General features: G+C 41.1%; 1 protein-coding gene across 1 annotated transcript; it reads right to left on the bottom strand.

Moving 5' to 3' along the window:
* Positions 1-2,251: 2,251 nt before the first annotated feature.
* On the bottom strand, positions 2,252-12,181 carry LOC308094696 (G2/mitotic-specific cyclin-B2-like; the record flags this gene model as incomplete). Its single annotated transcript, XM_080441488.1, has 11 exons — positions 2,252-2,371; positions 2,948-3,058; positions 3,366-3,506; positions 3,978-4,223; positions 4,326-4,484; positions 4,748-4,948; positions 5,870-6,010; positions 6,193-6,309; positions 11,580-11,693; positions 11,962-12,059; positions 12,157-12,181. 11 exons carry the CDS (start codon positions 12,179-12,181, stop codon positions 2,252-2,254), a joined length of 1,473 nt encoding a protein of 490 aa, XP_080297614.1.
* Positions 12,182-13,886: the final 1,705 nt, after the last annotated feature.

The raw sequence follows: 13,886 nt of genomic DNA, 5'->3' as shown, positions 1-13,886 counted from the left end.
AACTGAAGACCATAAATGGTCTCAACTTTTTTGAGTGCTCGGATCTCCTCTTATTTTTAAGCCTGCATTCCTCCTGATCCTAGAAGCACCTTCAGCATGCTTTTTAAGACATTTGATCTCCTTTGTGCACACGGTTGGATTCTGTGTTTTTTCTCAACTTAACATGTCACCTTTATGATGGAATTTACCAGTGATAGTTGTGTTTAGTACCCCATGTCACTCACAGCTGCTAAATGTTTCCCTCATACTTACAGCATACAGATTCTAGACCCACGCAAGATGAAGAATCTTTTGAATAGAGGAGTCATCATTGTACAGATCAAAATTTGCAGTGAAAAGCAAGTGTCAAAATTGATGATTTCTGTTCAGGATTTGTTGAAGGGATGTTCAGGAGATATGAAAAAATATAGAGGCATGATCTACTGATCTACTGATCTACTCTATATGATGATGATGTCACCTCTGATTATTCAAAAGAAAACACTCTTTCTGATCATTAAGTGAGATTTGAAGAACAGGAATTAGATACAAATATTAAGCTTTTAACTAACATCAACATGTACAGTAGCACTGATCTCTGCACTGTTTGTTACGATAATAGTGCAGCAATAGTTCTTGTAACACCAAGGAGGTGTATTTTGGACACCAGGTGGCAGTGTACTACCACTATACATGGGGTTGCCCACATAAGAAAATTTTTACATTTAGGAATGGGTTTGGTGTTGCAAAGATAAAGGAACTGTATTGATTCCCAGACACTGAATGCGGTCATTAAGACAGTGAACACCTAAATTCCCCTGAGGAGCAGTCTGGTGTCTTGCCTTCAAACTTTGCACTAAAACCAATGGGGTTTCTTGCAGATTATGGCAGATATTCTATACCACTGATTCTTAAACCTTTTTCCATTTCAAGGACCTCCAGTTTGATATGCATTAGGCCACAGACCCCCATTGATACAATTTGTCATCTCTGGGACCCAGTCTATACTTTCCATTTATGCATTTGGTAAGGGTTCATTTATTGGAGCCCTGGTGGGCTCAGAACCCAACGTTGAGAACCAGTGTAGCCTACTACTATACAGCACGGTGGTATAGACAGTATACCACATATATGGTTCCCCACTGTGTCTATTCCACAGCTTTTCACACTTTTTGTGCCCAACACCAACAGATCAAGTCAAAGTCTCAAGGCACACCTGTATTCATAGCGAAAATAGCCCATCTACAAGCTCAGCATGGCACAATATGAGCTTGTTTTTTGTCTGGGAAAAAAATATATAGCTTATAAAGCATATAAAGAAATGCCTTAATAAGGACGCCAGGTTGAAAGTGTTTAAAATGTTCTTAGTGGGTATATAATTTGCCTCATTTAAGCCTCTGTATTGGGAAATGGGTGTGCACAAAATACTTATGTATATTTAAAAAATGGTATAGTTGTACATTATACTGTATATTTGAAATAATGCGTGTCTATCAAACAATCCCAATAGGAACCACTTGTCTATTCAATTAATTTCTTAGACAAAATGAAAAAGTACATGGTAAACCGGGTGGAGGTTTCATGGGCGTGAGAATTACACCTAGTGCCATAACTTTCTTTTAATTCAACATAATAAACATTACCATACTGAAAGGAGATTAGAACTCCAATTCAAGAGTCAGACCAACAATTCTCATGGTTCAAAACTGATCATTTTATTATATTAATGATATTTACATAATTCATAGATATTTACATGGCTATATACAAACATATTTACACATACTTGATGATAGACACAACTTTTCTTTAAAACACTATTTTTTTTCTCTATTTTTTAGTTTTTTTACACACACACGCACACAATCACAATCTCACACACACACACACACACACACACACACACACACAGAGTACATACATACACAACAGTCAACAGCATTACTGAATAGTGCGTTAGGAAAGAAGAAAGCAATAATAATAACTAATATATTCATATATACACACACACACACGTAAATACCTATATACGCACAGACCAAATAAATAAATAATTAGGGATTATTGATTTATATACATGCCTTTTGTTATTGTTCATTTATGAACACAGGCAACTCAGAGTGGTAGAAGTCAACTGACAGTCGTTGACTAAGTTAAGCCAAGCAAAACGCTCTGTGTCAACAAACTATAATAGGACACAATAGAATACCTGGAGCTAAATAAAGACTCATTACAACATAATGCCATAAGACCCACGGCAGCACTGACACAATCATGCAGAAGAAACTGACCACAGCAGGGGAGCAGCCAGGCTCTTCACTATGGAGGACTGCAGCTCAGAGAGTTGAGTGACATTGGTCAGTTTGCTCTCTGAGAACTTTGTCTTGACGGCCTAGTGGAGAGGGAAAACTAGCATTAGTATTAATCTATTTAAACATCCCCATCTCACTCCATTATATTATACTACATTATACTAACCCTAACCCTAGTGGAGAGGGAACATTTATATTAGTACTTCACTATTCATCTATGCAAACATCCCTATTATTCCTTTATTATAGTATACTCCATTATATTATACTACAATTTACAATTAAGGTATTTAGCAGACGCTCTTTATCCAGAGCAACTTACAGTAAGCATTAGCAATTAAGCCAGGTAAACACACTGTACAACACATCACATGCAGAGAGACAGTGTAGTGTCTTAGTCTAGGATCATAGGAAAACTAAGAGCCTAGCATCAGTCTAAATAATAGTAGTCAAATAGTATCAAAACGTAAATAATCTGTACATTGAAACTATAGGATGCCAACACATGAACCTAGCATCTGTCTAAATAACATGCTAACCTACATTTATCCTAACGCCAACCCTAGTGGAGAGGGAATCTTAGCATTAGTATTCATCTATTCAAACATCCACATCTTACTCCATCAACTTCCAAATGCCTTCGTTTGCCAACTCACCTGGAACTCTGTTTTCCCCTCATTGACAACAACGACATTCTTTGCCATGTGCTGCATTATGGGCTTCAGTTGAGCCTCGTCATACCTGGTGTAATGCTGCTCTGTAGGAGTCTGCAACACATGAAAAACAATCGTTAGGATCATCATATGTAGTGCAATACTGCTCTGTAGGAAGAAAAAAACTAGAATCAAAGACAAAATGTCAAGCTTCGTATATATATATTCGTATATGAATTGAATACCAAGGCCCTCATTGGAAACAAGTCCGCAAGGACTTTTATGAACGGACCTGTTAGACAAAGTATTTTAAATGTAACTGTGCTGTTTAACATTTTTTTGCCTAATAAAATATTCAATCAAAAAAAGCTAGTCATTTGTACTAATAAGCCAACATATACATTGATTCTATTGAACTCACCCATGGCAGGCCACCCTGCAGCAGCTGAGAGAGGCACAGTGAAGCAGCAGCAATCTCAGAGGGCCGGTAGTGAACCATGTCGTAGTCAAGGAGTGTCAACTCCATGAGATACATGGCCAGCATGTGTCTCTCCACAGTACACTAGAACAAACAAACAACCCTATCAAAAAGCATGCTTGCATAATAAATTCAAAATACCCTTCTACATGCTTTATTCTAACCATCATTTGACCAGTCACCACCTATGTTCATTTAGACTACGTTCACACTGTCAGCCCAAATCTGATAATTGTCCTAACCAGATTGGAAATCAGAGTTGTTTTATCAAGTCTGAACAGCATAAAACCTCATGGAAATCTAATTTTCTAGATGTGTGTTTCAGTCTGAAACTGCGAACGACCATGGCACTTGCGGGAAATAGACGATCCACAAGCTTACATGTCAAATTGTGACATGTAGATCTGCTATTTTCTACACAAATCCAAACTAACCACTTGCAAATAACAGTGTTGACAGCTTGCCTGCAGTCTGGACAAAGCCTTGGTGCAGAGGGTCAAGTCTGATCACTACACCTTGTATGTTAGTCAGTGAACCATGTGAACAGTGACTCACGCTTGCAGCCTTGGATGCTCTCCTGAGGAAGTGCACGGGCAGCGGGAACCCCAGCTCATAGTTGAGGTACCTCAGCATTACACGCTCCATCTGTTTAATCTGAGTGGTTGTGAAGGCGTTGTCTGTGATGTCGGCAAAGTCCTGGATCCCTGGGGCACCTATTTGTCTCATCTCCTCGTACTTTGAGGCCACCAGCATGGCAGTGACACCAACAAGTTGGAGCTTCTTTGGTGAAACTGACCGAACCTGTAATACATCACAACAGCTCATTAAAAAAAGAAAAGGAAAAGAAAAGAAAGAAAGACAAGAGCAGATCAAATGGCAAACTAATTTGTAAGTTGCCCTTACTTGCAGAAAACGATCCAAGATGGCAGCTGTGAGATAGAGTGTCTCCTGCCGCAGCTGGAAACTTAAATGAACCTGGATCAGCCAGTCGATTAGCTTAGCTCGCATGTGTGCCGTTATGTCGTAGCCCTTCAAGAACCCGGGTCGCACAGCCTGCTTTACCTGTGCAAACAAAAGACTTCATTACATTGCTGCAAGACGCCAGGTCACATCTAAGCCTGTCACAATTATTACATAATGTTTACATGGCCTAAAAGCCAAATAGAAATTACATTTTTATGTTCCAATGTTCAATTGAAAAACACAATTAAATCGTTAATCGCAATTATTTGTATGACAATGAATCGTCAAGTAAAAAGTGATGATTGTATGACAACCCTAGTCACATCATTTAGTAAAGAAAACATGCCTCTGGCATCACATACCTCTAGATCCATTAGATGTGCATATATGTCTTTGACATATTCAGAACATAGGTGGGACATCTGTGAGTCTCCTGCATCAATGTCCTCTACTGTGAGGAGCGGGTCAGGGAAGGCCTCCTTAATGGAAACATCTGCAGCTTGTTCTGGACCAGTGGAGGGAGACACTTGAGGAGGTGCCTGAACTCTGGCAACTCCAGTCCTCTGAGAAGGAGAAAAGAATACAAAATAAATTCAAAACACATTCTTCTTTGAAGTTAAACTGTAGGTAATGTGTTTCTTGTACATAGTTTAAATCACTGGTTCTGAACACCGGGTCCAGAGACCACCAGGGGTCCAAATGGACCCTTACAGGTCTGTAACTCTGAGTGTATATCGTCACTGTCGGGTAGAAACATTGTATGTCCATAACTGTTACTTTTGAGGAAATGGAAAAAAGAAACAATTCCAATGGCTCCAATGTAGTTATTATTTAATTTAGTCACAAGCTCTTGTTAATACCTGTCATTGGTTCAATATTTATAAAACCCCACACACACTTAACCCATTTAGACTTGGAAAGCCTATACATTGTTATACCTTTCAATCTGGGAAAGCATCTGTCATTTTAGATGTTTCCATGTACTGTATAGCAACTGACAAAATGATTTTAGTTTTCGTTTTTTATTTAAATAAAGAAGAGTTTTTTTTTCAGAAGGTTAACATTTAGAGGCCGTTTATAAAAGAAATCTGCCTCAGGGCTAAATAGATTTGGCCATCTTCAAAAACGTGTTGTGACTAGTCGAGTAACTACTTTTGCATGATACGACAACGTAGAGCATTCATTCATTTATATAAAAACATAAAGTTGAAATATGGAGATAGAATGTTTCCACCCGTCAGCGATGATATGAAATGCTACAGTGCAGACTAGCAAAAACTTACTCGGGATTCCAGGATGGACGCTCTCCACACCTTCCTGTCCCCCATCAGAAGCTCTGCAGTGTTGTTAGCTCTGCTGTCACGCTGCAGTGTGTCTACATAGGTGGTGCGCCTCTCTCCCCTCCTAGCTGTGCCTTGTGTACGTTTGTTGGCCATCAGTTTTAGGTGCCTGCCACAGTGCCCAGCCACCGTTCTCTCCCTGACCTTGTCTGCGACTCTCGGGAGGCCTCTGCAGAGGTCCACATTTCTGATGTGGTCCACGTTCACCCATGGTACATCAGGGATCCTCTGTAGGATTCTTGTGTAGACACCATCCAGGGCCTTGTCCTGTTCTACTGCCTTGAACTGAGAGTGTACAAAGGGAACCTTACATTAGAGGTATACAAATTAAATGTAAACAACGTAATTGTTTAAATTAACAGTCAGTTTAAATTAACAAAAGGATTTCAGTGTAGGGATCTGAAAAAAAGTATCAAATTGGGGACTGTGAAATTGTAAAGATTGAGAATCAGGGGTTTAAATATTACCTTGGTGTTAGAAGCCTTGTTGGAAAAGTTGGAAAGGTCTCCAAGAGCAGCTCTCTTTGGAGCACTGTTGGTCTTCCCCATGTATGCAGGGTTCTGCACGTTCATCCGCTGTTGAAACTAACATTCAAAAACAGAAACAAAAACAGTTACAAAGAGCAACGTTAAAAATGCACTTGAGGTTTAAAAGATTCACCAAAAACCAATACTGGATCAAATACAACATAAATTAAGCCACAAATTAACACCCAAAAGACTCAACCTCAATTCTTGCCGAGCAGAACAGACATTAAAAACAACGTGTTTAGTTAAAAAGCAACGTTCAAACTAGTGCTGCACGATTCTTGCTCAAATGTGAATCACGATTTTCCTCCATAAGAATTGAGATCACGATTCTCACACGATTCTCTTGTAAATATAAAAATATTAAGTAAAAAAAATAAATAAAAAAAAAATATTTGAAAAAAAAAAAAAAAAAAAAAATTGTGCAGCACTAGTTCAAACTGCACTTTACGTTTAGAAGGTTCAAAACACACTTCACCAACGTTCACAACATTCAAAATTCACTCAACAACCAACGTTTAAAAGCCGTTAAACCAGCAAACATCACCAAACAGCAACCAAAACAGATATTCAAGCTGACAAGTTAACGCGTATCCGTTATAAGCTTGGAAGATCAGTTCGGCGAGCGACACCAACACCATAACGTCAACGTTTAGCCTAACGGGAGAATAACAAGCTTAACTCTAGTTTTTTTTCATAATTATTTTACTCACCATAACGCTGAACTCCACCGAAGATAAGATAAAACCGTTCAATTCTGAATTTAGTTAAAAAGCAACGATCAAACTATACTTTACGTTGAGAAGGTTCAAAACGCACTTCACCAACGTTCAAAACATTCAAAATGCTCTCAACAACCAACGTTTTAAAGCCGTTGAACCAGCAAACATGAGCAAACAGCAACCAAAACAGCACAGACACAACCAAATAACGTCAAATAAGCCAGAAACACCACAAAACAAAAGACTGAAACTCAATGCACGTCGCTTGTCGACCAGCAGAGAACAGATCTTCAAGCTGACAAAGCGTCGGTTATAAGCTTGGAAGATCAGTTCGGCGAGCGACACCAACACCATAACGTTAACGTTTAGCCTAGTAAAGGGAGAATAACAAGCTTAACTCTAGGTATTACTATTTTTCATAATTACTGTACTCACCATAATGCTAAACTCCACCGAAGATACGATAAAACCGTTCAATTCTGAAAGCAACTGTCAATAAATCTCTGTTGATGCAGTGATGTCTCGTCTGTACTGTAGTCTTCAGTTATCTACCGCAGGCAGTAGTGAGTCAGAAGTCCTCTGTTGTTGAAGCATCAAACACTGACTGAAGCACTCTCTCAGCTGCTACCTAGCTCAACGTCCACAGACCGCACGTGACTCCTCTGATTGGCCGGCTGCCCGCCGAATGCACGCCGAAGGTGCGTGCGTTTGCGTGTGGGAAAATAGCCGATCTACAAGCTCACAAAGCGCCATGTCAGAGTAACATCGTGAGCTTGTAGATCAGCAACTTTCCCGCACACAGCGAAATCGTGGCATTTTAGAGGTTTTTTATTTTAGACGACTGTTGAAAAGTACAGCCGTACCGTCAGTTTTTCCAGACAGAGAGCATGATACTTCTGGAACAACAGCTTCTCAGGTAGTAAGACATGCTAACATGTAGCCTGCAACATGACAGTCATGACGAAACTTCAACCTGGTTTTTGCTCTTTCTCCGTTTAAGGTCCGTACATCTACATAAACGTTCAGATTTCAAATATAAACTGCTTACCTCATGGCCATGGATGTTGCAATTCACTTCGGGTGGGTATAAGTAACCGTATCTTCCGTATTGTTCAATAAAAACATATTTTAATCCGATCGGTGGCCATTTTCTCAGAGTCATAATGTATTAAGAGTGCAATACACCTTCCAACCGATAAGGTCGCGTAGTTGAAAGCATATGAAAAAAATGGCCATCGATCGGATTAAAATGCTTTTTATTGAACAATACGGAAGATGCGAGTACTTTTGAGGGCCCGAGTAGAATTGTAACATCCGCGGCCATGAAGTAAGCACTTTTTGAAAATCTGAACGTTTATGTAGATGTACGGGCCGTAAATGGAGAACGTGCAAACACCAGGTTGAAGTTCAGCCATGACGCTCGTGACGGACGAGCGTCGTGTGATCCATGGCTAGCTAACATGCTAATAGTAGCATATATATAGTTTGTGGTAAATAAATTAACCGTAGTTCCAGTTGACATTTGTCATTATATTGTACTCAGATATGATCTTTGTTCATTTGAGCTAGGTTCAAGGAGACAAGGACCCCATACAAGATTTGTGTTAATTTTTTTCCCTAATTTGTCAAATGTTTAAGATATTTTTTGAAAAAGGCCGATCTACAAGCTTCTACAAGCTCACAACGTGTTGTGTGCTTGTTCATCTGCTATTTTCAAACAGCCAACCATATAGAATTAAAGTGGTTAAACAGATTTTTATATATTAAATAATTTCACCCCCCCCAAAGACCCCTGGGGGTCCCCAGACCCCACTTTGAGAACCACTGCAATACAGTACAGTTTGTCCTAATGTATAACCCATCCTCTGTTTATTTCAGGAAATCACTGGTTCTGAAAACACACATGTTCCTACTTTGGCCTCGATTATGAGTCCTGCAGAAAAAGACATTCCTTCATCAATGGCACATCCATGTCAATCCATATCTGGGACATACTACGGTGTCAGCAAAGCTCACCAAGAGAAGGTATTTTTGAATTATATGCTGGCAATATAGATGCACTCCATTTTATTTTAAATGTCTCTTTTATTGAAGTATATCTCCATATGATGTGTTCTAAGATGTATGTATGCATCAACTAGCCTGGAGATGTCCACAAATGAAAGGGAGGTTGAGGGGCCTGAATCCATGTTAGATCATGTATGTATTATACTGAATTTGCTAAGTTGAATAGTTTACTGGACATATCTTATGGTGTATCTGTTACAGGTAAATTGGCATTCCAGGTAAATTGGAAAAGAAGCGCTTGTTTTCACCGCCCCCCAGGCAATTCTGTAGAATCAACGCTAGAGGGCAATGCAAGCCAGACATGAGCCCCACACCACACACGCACGCATGCACACGCGCAAAAACGAGCATGCGCGCACACACACACACACACACACACACACACACACACACACACACACACACACACACACACACACACACACACACACACACACACACACACCCGCGAACAGCCTTATTCCATGCAGTTGAAGCACAAGGGGGCGAGGGGGCTGTGCTGGCGGGCTATGTTAGTGCAGTGAGTGGCAGTTGGGGCAAACGCAGTCCCCACAACATCATTTACGAATCTGTGCCTATCGGTACATAACTCGGACGGCGTTTAGTCGACTAGCAGACCATCGGCCGGTCGTCACGGGCACTCGCGCCTGGAGGCGCTCGGGCGCGACGCCTCGGCCTCAAGGTCTGCTGAGTCGGCGCGCCTCCGTCATGGTCCAAAACTATACTTTATCGGCGAATTTTTTTTGTCTGCGGTTGTTTGAAAAAGTAATGTCCCAAGCGGGAGTCAAACCCAGACTCCCAGTGGTAGTGGATGGGGAGTCCAATGATTATCGAAGTGCGCCACTGAGGCTGGTGCTGGCATCGCCTGGTTGCTATGTTTTTGTTGTCGTCCTCGCATTAAAGCCTCGCCTCGCAGCCCCGCGCCTAAAAACAAGCGCTCCCCTTCCAATTTACCTGGAATGCCAATTTACCAACATGGATTTTCTTTTGTAAAGGATGGTTTACCAGAGTCAACACCAGCTGTCATAAATATCAAAAGATCAACAGCCTCTGCGTCCACCAAAATCTCTAGCCTCACCTGGCCTTGCTTCACTAGACACAAGTTTTAGTTCAATGGACTTGGCTCATGATAGTACAGCATCCTCACCAAGCAGCCAAGCTGGAAGTGAGGCTAGTTCTGCACAGACTGCCTGTGTGAACTTCACCCGTCCAGAGAGTGCGACAGCAGATCCGGAGCAAAAAGGACAGACTCCTTCCAGGTAGCGCTCAGAGCAAGAAGAGAAGAGTGTCAGGAGGCTTTAAACATTCAGATGATGATGATGGTAATCATAACAGAAAACACGATGATGATAGTGATATGTTTCTGAAGTGGCGAAGGTGGTTTCATGATTTCTCTTTCCCCCCCCCCCCTTCCTCTCCCCTCTCCCCACAGATCCTTTACTCCACATCTGTGCAGCTCAGCCTGTAGGAGCTTCAGGACAGATGAGGAGACGAGGGAGTTGTACGAACATCTGACACCGGCGTTTGAGGAGCATAATAGGCTCATATGCACAGCAGCCATATTAGAAAGATTTTGGCCCTCTTCCTTACTTCCTTCACAGGTGTTACCATACCAATGACAAAATGAAGGCTCTGTTACATTTAGTGTAGCACAGTGGTTCTCAAACTTTTTAATTCCAAGGCCCCATAACTCTGAGAGTGTACAAATGGAACCTTACGGGTCCATTTGTACACTCAGAGTTACACACCCGTAAGGGGTCCATTTGGAACCCCCCCCAAGGAACCCATTGGTGCAGCAGAGTGTTTCTAGTGAGCCAACATGCACAATACCAGCACCCCGACTCTGTTTGACCAGAATGTAACAGAGCCTTCATTAGTAGCATTGGTAAGACCTGTGAAGGAAGTAAGAAAGAGGCCCAATTTCTTTACAATATGGCTGCTGTGCATAGAGCCTATTAAGAGCTATGATAAAAGCTGCCGACATCTCTCTTGGCAAGAAAACAAACTTCAAAATGCCTTAGTTTGCCAAAACTGCACCTGGAACTTTGTTTTCCCCTGGTTGACGACGACTACATTCTTAGTGATGTGCTGCATATATTTGCCTCAGGTGAGCCTCGTCATATTAGACCTCCAATTCAAGAGTCAGACCAACAATTCTCATGGTTCTTTATTATACTAATGGATATTTACCTAATTTATAGATATACAAAAGTTTACATGGATATATGAGACCTTTGCTAGTTTGCTATTTACATAATACACATACTTGAAAACATTAACAGAATTGATGTTACATGATTTGTTTTTGTACAACAAACAAATATGCACATGACAAGTAGACAGGCAAACAGTAGACAAACTTTCTCATAGGCTGTGTACAAGGTCCCAACACAACACGTGAGCTTGTAGATTGGCCATTTTCTGTCGAGTCATACGCATCCTTTCATTTTGAGCAGGCTCTCAATCATCACCCCATCCGGGAAAAAAATATATAATGAATGTAGCTGAAAGACAACAAGTCTGCATGCCTGATTCAACCTCAGGGGTTGTGTCAAGCAGGGGAGCAGCCAGGCTCTTCACAGTAGATGACTGCAGCTCAGAAAGGCGAGTGACATTCATCAGCTTGCTCCCCGAGTACTTCATCTTGACGGCCTAGTGGAGAGGGAAAACTAGCATTAGTATTAATCTAAACATCCCTATATCTCACTCCATTATATTATGCTACATTATACTAACCCTAGTGGAGGGGTAACATTTAGATTAGTATTCACTATTCATCTATGCAAACATCCCTATCTTACTCCCTTAGACTATTCTACAATTTAGGCATTTAGGCAACTTATAGTAAGCAATTAAGCCTAAATTCAAACATCCACATCTTACTGCATCAACTTCCAAATGCCTTTGTTTGCCTACTCACCTGGAACTTTATTTTCCCCTCGTTGACAACGACATTCTTAGCGATGTGCTTCATTATGGGCTTCAGGTGATCCTCGTCACACGTGGTGTAATGCTGCTCTGTAGGAGAAAAGCACCAACTGTTATTCGCGTAAAAAATATACGCACTCCCCCTGCTTTCCCCTTACCAGAGTCAGATGCAGCCTGCTAGCTCCACCGCTAAGCTGGGTGTGCTTATCCATGTTTAGCATGCATACTCCAAAAAAGATATTGTATCATTCACGCAGCCATGAAGAGTGATGAAGGCAATGGATTTTTCCTTTGCTAGTTTGCTATGACAAGCAGGGAACAGCCAGGCTCTTCACGATAGAGGACTGCAGCTCAGAAAGTTGAGTGACATTCATCAGCTTGCTCTCGGAGAACTTCGTCTTGATGGCCTAGTGGAGAGGGAAAATTAGTATTAATCTATTTAGACATCGCTATCTCACTCCATTATACTACATTATACTAACCCTAGTGGAGAGGGAACATTCATATTAGTATTCACTATTCATCTATGCAAACATCCCCATCTTACTCTATACTATGCTACAATTTAGGCATTTAGCAGACGCTCTTTATCCAGACAACTTAGGATCAAAGGCGACTCACGTCTCATTCATGTTTGACGTTTGTCCATCCTTTCCTTAACTGTCTTTTGAACTTGACTGTCCGTGCCCTGTATCAAACAAACATTTTCCTTATGCTGGTCCCATAGTGGTGCCATCCTCGCTCCTCCACCACCGAGGCAGTTTTATTGTACTGCTGCTTTCTGCAGTCCCATACTGGGCTTCAGCACCACAGGTGAACTTGATTACATTCCAATCAGTGCCAACTGGCCACAACCAGGAGAACTGAACAACAAGCAAACTAGTTATTTTAGAATTAGTTTACTCACCGCATCCAAGTAACTGAGGAGCGATCAAAGGAACCATAACTGATTTAAATTAGCCTTTTGCAGTTTCACTGTACAAGCCGTTTGTACTTAGACATGCATGGCTTAATCTTTGAGACAAGCATATGCTACTCTGAGACCTGACGTTTGGGCAGGTAACCCCTTCAAAATAAAAGTTTAGGAAACCCCACTACGGGTTTGTACACTCTCAGTACAACAGGCCAGGCCCTGGATGGCGTCTACACATGTCACAAGAATACTACAGATGAGCCCTGATGTACCATGGGTGGACCACATCAGAAATGTGGACCTCTACAGAGGCCTCCCGAGAGTCGCGGACAAGGTCAGGGAGAGAAGGATGACGCTGGCCGGGCACCTGAAACTGATGGCCAACAAACTGACACAAGACACCGCTAGGAGGGGAGAGAGGCGCACCACCCATGTAGACGCACTGCGGCGTGACAGCAGAGCTAACAACACTGCAGAGCTCCTGATGGGGGACTGGAAGTTGTGGAGAGTACTAAGTACGTTTTTCTCAGTCTGCACCGTGTTTTTTCGTAAACCTTTTTCATTTATTTTATTTTATTTTTTGAATGTATTAGATTTTTTTCATTTTCCAAAAAAAATATTTAAAATAAATGAAAAAAGTTATGAAAAAACACGGCCCCCTCGCGTATTAGGAGGGCAGGGTGAGTCACCAGAACCAAGGACGTTTTTTTTTGACGAATCTAACATGTTAAAAATGGAGTTTGATGTTATAATGGGTTTGTATAGGAAGGGGGCGTGTCTGATAAAATGAATATCAAATATCTAAATACTGAATCAAGCAACTTAAAAACGGTCTGGGGGCTCACAAAAGCCTGAGTAGACGATAGAATGACCAAAAGTTTTTTTGAAAGTGAAATATCCCTTTAAGCTCTATTTCAAGTTCAAGTTTTATTAGAAAACACCATTGCATAACAGCATGAATTAAGAAGTTTCTTACAGATTCAAGAGGACTGCTCTATGATAAA

The sequence above is a fragment of the Gymnoscopelus braueri genome (genome assembly GCF_963280865.1).
Source record: "Gymnoscopelus braueri genome assembly, chromosome: 2".
Taxonomy (NCBI): Eukaryota; Metazoa; Chordata; class Actinopteri; order Myctophiformes; family Myctophidae; genus Gymnoscopelus; species Gymnoscopelus braueri.
This window is presented reverse-complemented; position numbering and strand designations above follow the sequence as displayed.